This window comes from Salvelinus alpinus, chromosome 2, assembly GCF_045679555.1.
Source record: "Salvelinus alpinus chromosome 2, SLU_Salpinus.1, whole genome shotgun sequence".
NCBI classification, from domain to species: Eukaryota; Metazoa; Chordata; class Actinopteri; order Salmoniformes; family Salmonidae; genus Salvelinus; species Salvelinus alpinus.
Window position 1 is genome coordinate 4,249,110 of NC_092087.1, and position 9,947 is coordinate 4,259,056.

A 9,947-nucleotide genomic window follows, 5' to 3' on the forward strand; every position below is an offset into this window, starting at 1 on the left:
AGTAATGTGTTGTATTGAACAGATGGAGAGTGGTACTCAGTAATGTGTTGTATTAAACAGATGGAGAGTGGTACTCAGTAATGTGTTGTATTGAACAGATGGAGAGTGGTACTCAGTAATGTGTTGTATTGAACAGATGGAGAGTGGTACTCAGTAATGTGTTGTATTGAACAGATGGAGAGTGGTACTCAGTAATGGGTTGTATTGAACAGATGGAGAGTGGTACTCAGTAATGTGTTGTATTGAAAACATGGAGAGTGGTACTCAGTAATGTGTTGTATTGAACAGATGGAGAGTGGTACTCAGTAATGTGTTGTATTGAACAGATGGAGAGTGGTACTCAGTAATGTGTTGTATTGGACAGATGGAGAGTGGTATTCAGTAATGTGTTGTATTGAACAGATGGAGAGTGATACTCAGTAATGTGTTGTATTGAACAGATGGAGAGTTGTACTCAGTAATGTGTTGTATTGAACAGATGGAGAGTGGTACTCAGTAATGTGTTGTATTGAACAGATGGAGAGTGGTACTCAGTAATGTGTTGTATTGAACAGATGGAGAGTGGTACTCAGTAATGTGTTGTATTGGACAGATGGAGAGTGGTACTCAGTAATGTGTTGTATTGAACAGATGGAGAGTGATACTCAGTAATGTGTTGTATTGAACAGATGGAGAGTGGTACTCAGTAATGTGTTGTATTAAACAGATGGAGAGTGGTACTCAGTAATGTGTTGTATTGAACAGATGGAGAGTGGTACTCAGTAATGTGTTGTATTGAACAGATGGAGATGGTACTCAGTAATGTGTTGTATTGAACAGATGGAGAGTGGTACTCAGTAATGGGTTGTATTGAACAGATGGAGAGTGGTACTCAGTAATGTGTTGTATTGAACAGATGGAGAGTGGTACTCAGTAATGGGTTGTATTGAAGAGACGGAGAGTGGTACTCAGTAATGTGTTGTATTGAACAGATGGAGAGTGGTACTCAGTAATGTGTTGTATTGAACAGATGGAGAGTGGTACTCAGTAATGCGTTGTATTAAACAGATGGAGAGTGGTACTCAGTAATGTGTTGTATTGAACAGATGGAGAGTGGTACTCAGTAATGTGTTGTATTAAACAGATGGAGAGTGGTACTCAGTAATGTGTTGTATTGAACAGATGGAGAGTGGTACTCAGTAATGTGTTGTATTGAACAGATGGAGAGTGGTACTCAATAATGTGTTGTATTGAACAGACGGAGAGTGGTACTCAGTAATGTGTTGTATTGAACAGACGGAGAGTGGTACTCAGTAATGTTTTGTATTGAACAGATGGAGAGTGGTACTCAGTAATGTGTTGTATTGAACAGACGGAGAGTGATACTCAGTAATGTGTTGTATTGAACAGACGGAGAGTGGTACTCAGTAATGTGTTGTATTGAACAGATGGAGAGTGGTACTCAGTAATGTGTTGTATTGAACAGATGGAGAGTGGTACTCAGTAATGTGTTGTATTGAACATATAGAGAGTTGTACTCAGTAATGTGTTGTATTGAACAGATGGAGAGTGGTACTCAGTAATGTGTTGTATTGAACAGATGGAGAGTGGTACTCAGTAATGTGTTGTATTGAACAGATGGAGAGTGGTACTCAGTAATGTGTTGTATTAAACAGATGGAGAGTGGTACTCAGTAATGTGTTGTATTGAACAGATGGAGAGTGGTACTCAGTAATGTGTTGTATTGAACAGATGGAGAGTGGTACTCAGTAATGGGTTGTATTGAACAGATGGAGAGTGGTACTCAGTAATGTGTTGTATTGAAAAAATGGAGAGTGGTACTCAGTAATGTGTTGTATTGAACAGATGGAGAGTGGTACTCAGTAATGTGTTGTATTGAACAGATGGAGAGTGGTACTCAGTAATGTGTTGTATTGGACAGATGGAGAGTGGTATTCAGTAATGTGTTGTATTGAACAGATGGAGAGTGATACTCAGTAATGTGTTGTATTGAACAGATGGAGAGTTGTACTCAGTAATGTGTTGTATTGAACAGATGGAGAGTGGTACTCAGTAATGTGTTGTATTGAACAGATGGAGAGTGGTACTCAGTAATGTGTTGTATTGAACAGATGGAGAGTGGTACTCAGTAATGTGTTGTATTGGACAGATGGAGAGTGGTACTCAGTAATGTGTTGTATTGAACAGATGGAGAGTGATACTCAGTAATGTGTTGTATTGAACAGATGGAGAGTGGTACTCAGTAATGTGTTGTATTAAACAGATGGAGAGTGGTACTCAGTAATGTGTTGTATTGAACAGATGGAGAGTGGTACTCAGTAATGTGTTGTATTGAACAGATGGAGAGTGGTACTCAGTAATGTGTTGTATTGAACAGATGGAGAGTGGTACTCAGTAATGGGTTGTATTGAACAGATGGAGAGTGGTACTCAGTAATGTGTTGTATTGAACAGATGGAGAGTGGTACTCAGTAATGGGTTGTATTGAAGAGACGGAGAGTGGTACTCAGTAATGTGTTGTATTGAACAGATGGAGAGTGGTACTCAGTAATGTGTTGTATTGAACAGATGGAGAGTGGTACTCAGTAATGTGTTGTATTAAACAGATGGAGAGTGGTACTCAGTAATGTGTTGTATTGAACAGATGGAGAGTGGTACTCAGTAATGTGTTGTATTAAACAGATGGAGAGTGGTACTCAGTAATGTGTTGTATTGAACAGATGGAGAGTGGTACTCAGTAATGTGTTGTATTGAACAGATGGAGAGTGGTACTCAATAATGTGTTGTATTGAACAGACGGAGAGTGGTACTCAGTAATGTGTTGTATTGAACAGACGGAGAGTGGTACTCAGTAATGTGTTGTATTGAACAGATGGAGAGTGGTACTCAGTAATGTGTTGTATTGAACAGACGGAGAGTGATACTCAGTAATGTGTTGTATTGAACAGACGGAGAGTGGTACTCAGTAATGTGTTGTATTGAACAGATGGAGAGTGGTACTCAGTAATGTGTTGTATTGAACAGATGGAGAGTGGTACTCAGTAATGTGTTGTATTGAACATATAGAGAGTTGTACTCAGTAATGTGTTGTATTGAACAGATGGAGAGTGGTACTCAGTAATGTGTTGTATTGAACAGATGGAGAGTGGTACTCAGTAATGTGTTGTATTGAACAGATGGAGAGTGGTACTCAGTAATGTGTTGTATTGGACAGATGGAGAGTGGTACTCAGTAATGTGTTGTATTGAACAGATGGAGAGTGATACTCAGTAATGTGTTGTATTGAACAGATGGAGAGTGGTACTCAGTAATGTGTTGTATTAAACAGATGGAGAGTGGTACTCAGTAATGTGTTGTATTGAACAGATGGAGAGTGGTACTCAGTAATGTGTTGTATTGAACAGATGGAGAGTGGTACTCAGTAATGTGTTGTATTGAACAGATGGAGAGTGGTACTCAGTAATGTGTTGTATTGGACAGATGGAGAGTGGTACTCAGTAATGTGTTGTATTGAACAGATGGAGAGTGATACTCAGTAATGTGTTGTATTGAACAGATGGAGAGTGGTACTCAGTAATGTGTTGTATTAAACAGATGGAGAGTGGTACTCAGTAATGTGTTGTATTGAACAGATGGAGAGTGGTACTCAGTAATGTGTTGTATTGAACAGATGGAGAGTGGTACTCAGTAATGTGTTGTATTGAACAGATGGAGAGTGGTACTCAGTAATGGGTTGTATTGAACAGATGGAGAGTGGTACTCAGTAATGTGTTGTATTGAACAGATGGAGAGTGGTACTCAGTAATGGGTTGTATTGAAGAGACGGAGAGTGGTACTCAGTAATGTGTTGTATTGAACAGATGGAGAGTGGTACTCAGTAATGTGTTGTATTGAACAGATGGAGAGTGGTACTCAGTAATGTGTTGTATTAAACAGATGGAGAGTGGTACTCAGTAATGTGTTGTATTGAACAGATGGAGAGTGGTACTCAGTAATGCGTTGTATTAAACAGATGGAGAGTGGTACTCAGTAATGTGTTGTATTGAACAGATGGAGAGTGGTACTCAGTAATGTGTTGTATTGAACAGACGGAGAGTGGTACTCAGTAATGTGTTGTATTGAACAGATGGAGAGTGGTACTCAGTAATGTGTTGTATTGAATAGACGGAGAGTGGTACTCAGTAATGTGTTGTATTGAACAGATGGAGAGTGGTACTCAGTAATGTGTTGTATTGAACAGATGGAGAGTGGTACTCAATAATGTGTTGTATTGAACAGACGGAGAGTGGTACTCAGTAATGTGTTGTATTGAACAGATGGAGAGTGGTACTCAGTAATGTGTTGTATTGAACAGATGGAGAGTGGTACTCAGTAATGTGTTGTATTGAACATATAGAGAGTGGTACTCAGTAATGTGTTGTATTAAACAGATGGAGAGTGGTACTCAGTAATGTGTTGTATTGAACAGATGGAGAGTGGTACTCAGTAATGTGTTGTATTAAACAGATGGAGAGTGGTACTCAGTAATGTTTTGTATTGAACAGACGGAGAGTGGTACTCAGTAATGTGTTGTATTGAGGTTGCCTCAGACATAACAGTTCCTATTCAGGAAAAAAAAGTCAATTGCTTTGTTTATTTTTTTTAAGTATTACTTTAGTCCCTTGTTGCAAACAGGATGCATGTTTTGTAGTATTTTTAATCTGTACAAGCTTTCTTCTTTTCACTCTGTCATTTAGGTTAGTATTGTGGAGTAACTACAATGTTGTTGATCCATCCTCAGTTTTCTCCTGTCACAGCCATTAAACTCTGTAACTGTTTTGGCCTCATGGTGAAATCCCTGAGTGGTTTCCTTCCTCTCCAGCAACTGAGTTAGGAAGGATGCCTGTATCTTTGTAGTGACCTGGTGTATTGATAGACCATCCGAAGAGTAATTATTAACTTCACCATGCTCAAAGGGAAATTCTATGTCTGATTTTTTAATTTTTTACCCATCTACCAATGGCCTTCTTGGCGAGGCTTTGGAAAACTCCCTGGTCTTTGTAGTTGAATCTGTGTTTGAAATTCACTGGTCGACTGAAGGACCTGTGTGGGTTACAGAGAGTCATTCAACAATCAATGTGAGTCCACGAAACTTGTTAATCAACATTTTTACTCCTGAACTTATTTTGGCTTGGCATTAAAAAAAAGGGTGTTGAATATTTATTGACTCAAGACATTTCAGATCTTCATTTTTTTTAAATTAATTTGTAAAAAAAATAATTCTGAGAAACATAACTCCACTTTGACGTTATGGGGTATTGTGAGTAGGCCAGTTTAATACATTTAAAATGCAGGCTGTAACACAACAAAATGTGGAAAAGTCAGAGGGATGTGAATACTGTCTGCAGGCACTGTAACTTAACAACCCTTAACATAGGTATAGTAATTTGTTTATATTTAGTCTGTCGCTTCATATTATTGTTCTCCATATTTAGGCCCCATATAGTAAAATGTTTCTATAGAAAAACATACTAAATGCATTATTATGTTTTCATTAAAGAAACATGAACATTGTATGTAGTCCTGAGTTCTTTCAGCTTCCATTTCAACCCCTGCTTAGGAGAAATATATATCTCCCTCTTTCCCCCTTGTCTGTATCTCATAATCATATCTCCCTCTTTCCCCCTTGTCTGTGTTTTAGAATCATATCTCCCTCTTTCCCCCTTGTCTGTATCTCAGAATCATATCTCCCTCTTTCCCCCTTGTCTGTATCTCAGAATCATATCTCCCTCTTTCCCCCTTGTCTGTGTTTTAGAATCATATCTCCCTCTTTCCCCCTTGTCTGTATCTCAGAATCATATCTCCCTCTTTCCCCCTTGTCTGTATCTCAGAATCATATCTCTCCTCTTTCCCCCTTGTCTGTATCTCAGAATCATATCTCCCTCTTTCCCCCTTGTCTGTATCTCAGAATCATATCTCCCTCTTTCCCCCTTGTCTGTATCTCAGAATCATATCTCTCCTCTTTCCCCCTTGTCTGTATCTCAGAATCATATCTCCCTCTTTCCCCCTTGTCTGTGTTTTAGAATCATATCTCCCTCTTTCCCCCTTGTCTCCACCCCCAGGTGATCGCCACCATCCCTAACAGCAAGCTACGGTTCCTGCGAGGGGCAGGCCAGCTGACCAAGAAGAACGAGATGCCTGGGGACGAAGACATGAACGAGGACAACGAGGAGATCGACCACGCGGAGAGAGAGCTGAGACGCGGACAGGTCCTCTGGTTCAGGGGGCTCAACCGCATTCAGACTCAGGTGAGGAACCAATGACAAGCTGTGGGAGGGAAAGAGGAACCAATGACAAGCTGTGGGAGGGAAAGAGGAACCAATGACAAGCTGTGGGAGGGAAAGAGGAACCAATGACAAGCTGTGGGAGGGAAAGAGGAACCAATGACAAGCTGTGGGAGGGAAAGACCGATAGAGTACACTGTGAAAATACTACTGTCATGAAATATATACGGACCGAGTACACTGTGACTTTTCAAGATGACGGCGATGTATTTAACTTAATAAACATTTGACCAAAATATTAAAATTACAATCTATTTTACACATATCAGAGTGGGTTTTAATGAGTAGTAGTATTGGAGTACCTCAAGGATCCATATTAGGACCCCTGTGCTTAAGAAACGTTACATAAAGGTACTACCTGATACCAGATACTACTAGGTAGATGTATTTGTTGAAGTAACCCAGGGCATTACCCTGGGCTTAAGAAACTTTACATAACGGTACTACCTGATACCAGATACTACTAGGTAGATGTATTTGTTGAAGTAACCCTGGGCATTAGACACCTATCTACTCAGATCCATCTCTACCCTGTTGGGGTGTTTGTCTCCTGTATCTAAATGTGGAGTACCACAAGGATCACAGTAGGACCTTTTCTATTATTCCTGTATCTAAATGTGGAGTACCACAAGGACCACAGTAGGACCGTTCCTATTATTCCTGTATCTAAATCCATTGGTTGCAGTAATGCTTGGCTTTAGACACATTGCATGAAGCTACAGTAAGTGCTCAGTAGAAGGTGTCTGGTGGATGGTAGACTACAGTAGAAGGTGTCTGGTGGATGGTAGACTACAGTAGAAGGTGTCTGGTGGATGGTAGACTACAGTAGAAGGTGTCTGGTGGATGGTAGACTACAGTAGAAGGTGTCTGGTGGATGGTAGACTACAGTAGAAGGTGTCTGGTGGATGGTAGACTACAGTAGAAGGTCTGGTGGATGGTAGACTATAGTAGATCCAATGTTTCCCAGGTGTCAGCATCTGTTATCTTTGATTTTCAGGAGGGGACATTTAGCTCGTCACTTGCAAAGAGAGACGGCGGAGCTCCTCTTTACGGTTCCGCTCCTCATTCTAGCACATCTCTTGATTCTCTCTTATCACGTACGGACTCAGAACTTAAATGGAGCAGCTAACTAATTACACAAGACTTTAGTTCTGGGTTAACTGAGATGACCCAGCCACTGGCAGACGCTGGCACTGACTTGGCGTTGACATCTGGAAGCTTTAAACCAAACTCGGTATCACGTCAGCTCCATCTGATCGTGACAGAAACTCCCTGACTCTGGGTCAGTACCCTGATCATTGACAGAAACTCCGTGACTCTGGGCCAGTACCCTGATCATTGACAGAAACTCCCTGACTCTGGGTCAGTACCCTGATCATTGACAGAAACTCCGTGACTCTGGGTCAGTACCCTGATCATTGACAGAAACTCCCTGACTCTGGGTCAGTACCCTGATCATTGACAGAAACTCCCTGACTCTGGGTCAGTACCCTGATCATTGACAGAAACTCCCTGACTCTGGGTCAGTACCCTGATCATTGACAGAAACTCCGTGACTCTGGGTCAGTACCCTGATCATTGACAGAAACTCCCTGACTCTGGGTCAGTACCCTGATCATTGACAGAAACTCCGTGACTCTGGGTCAGTACCCTGATCATTGACAGAAACTCCGTGACTCTGGGTCAGTACCCTGATCATTGACAGAAACTCCGTGACTCTGGGTCAGTACCCTGATCATTGTGATAGATGTCTCACCTACATGTACATTACAAAAACCAAGTTCCCTCCCGGAGTAGCCTGTCTGTCTAGCTTATTACCTTGGCCTGTCTGCTGCAACGTGTCTGTCTATCGTGCTACCATAGCCCGTCTGTCACAACCTGTGTGTCTGTCATACTACCATAGCCTGTCTGCCTAACCTGTCTGTCTGTCTTTCTGAGCAGCCTGTCTTGTGTTCTCCTCCTCCAGATCGATGTGGTGAACACGTTCAAGAGCGGCAGCTCCTATCAAGGCCAGCTGCGGAGACAGTCCTCCACCACCAGTCAGAACCAGGATGTAACAAATGTTTCTAGTCCCAGTCACGTGTCCTTGTCCAATGCCCTTTCTCCTACCTCTCCTACCAGCACTGCCTCTCCTGCTGGGCGTGAGTCACTGTCCTCTGTCAGCTTCTGCTACTTCGGAGATGTCTTCCAGTCTCCTACCGTAGCAGTATCCCTTTTACATTTACGTTGTAAAACTCCTTGTTTTTCTAGAAATCCCATTGGAATAATCAGGAAATCTGTGAATCTTCCTACCAGGATTTGTGGAAAACATTGGAATTTTTTGGGAAAGTTTTGCAACCCTAGTCAGGAGTCATTTTCATGACAATATCAATGTTGCCTGGTGAAACTGTAAAGGTTACTGTTCATCTTTACATTCTACAGTCCAGAGATTCTTCTTTCTAGTAGCTAATTGACACCAGTCTGGTTGCCAGATCTGTAAGAGTTTTAGCTAGCTCTAGCTAACTAGTTGGTAATGACCTTGTCCTTGTGACCAAGCTAAGGTTGCAATTTTTTTTGTAATATTCCCCCAAATTCCCCAGATTGGCCAGAAATCATGGTTGGAGGATTTCATGCTTTTTCTTCTTCCTGATTCCGCGAATCTTCCAACCGTGTTTTTCAGAACAAATTGGTAAAGTTACAGAACTTCTGCAACTCTAGACCAGACCGAGCTAGTGGATCAGGAGGATGTGTCTCTGAAGACATCTTCTCTAGACTTATTTTCTTTCTGCATTTTCTTTTGCTTCAATTTTTTTTTTTAAATCTTCTTCTTGACATTCTGTTCATCTGTGGCTCAGGCTTCCCAGAGTGCTGTTTTTTCATTGTTACATGTCTTTGTTTTCCCAGAGTGCTGTTTTTTCATTGTTACATGTCTTTGTTTTCCCAGAGTGCTAAGAGTGGAGTGAGGCTACCGCCCACGGCGTGAATTTCAGGTTGTGAGTCCGTCCGTTGTCTGAATAAACTTTGATGTAAAACTAATTCAACAAAAACTCACCGGGCTGGGTAAACATTCAAGTATAAGCCAATGATATAATTTCTTACTGTGAGTTTCAGCCAATGGTATCAACCCTTACTGAGCCATATAAAATCACATTATGGACCTGACCTGATCCATGCTGAAGTCTATAGTGTCACATTATTTACAGGGGAAAACTGGACCTTAGGTTTCTCTCCTCCATACAGCTGAGAAGACAAGATGGAAGGTCTAACTTCTCTCTCGCCAGTCCCATAGTTCTCTGTTCTTCTTTCCGCGGCAGGTAGCCTAGTGGTTAGAGTGGTGGGTCAGTAACTGGTATGGTCAGGTAGCCTAGCGGTTAGAGTGGTGGGTCAGTAACTGGTATGGTATGGTCAGGTAGCCTAGCGGTTAGAGTGTTGGGTCAGTAACTGGTATGGTAGGGTCAGGTAGCCTAGCGGTTAGAGTGTTGGGTCAGTAACTGGTAGGGTCAGGTAGCCTAGCGGTTAGAGTGTTAGGTCAGTAACTGGTATGGTAGGGTCAGGTAGCCTAGTGGTTAGAGTAGTGGGTCAGTAACTGGTATGGTAGGGTCAGGTAGCCTAGTGGTTAGAGTGTTAGGTCAGTAACTGGTATGGT

The 9,947-nt window shown here is 41.6% G+C and overlaps 1 protein-coding gene across 17 annotated transcripts in view; it reads left to right on the forward strand.

Moving 5' to 3' along the window:
- The window catches only part of LOC139553097 (plasma membrane calcium-transporting ATPase 2-like), a 256,276-nt gene that overhangs the window by 235,504 nt on the left and 10,825 nt on the right, over positions 1-9,947 (forward strand). For 8 of the 17 annotated variants that reach the window (XM_071365060.1, XM_071365054.1, XM_071365079.1 and 5 more), the window contains 2 exons: positions 6,101-6,286; positions 8,289-8,375. In XM_071365060.1, coding sequence (XP_071221161.1) covers positions 6,101-6,286; positions 8,289-8,375 — 273 coding nt within the window. Of the gene's footprint in view, positions 1-6,100; positions 6,287-8,288; positions 8,464-9,245; positions 9,295-9,947 lie in introns of all 17 variants that reach the window. The other 9 variants (XM_071365092.1, XM_071365100.1, XM_071365125.1 and 6 more) reach the window with 4 other exon arrangements.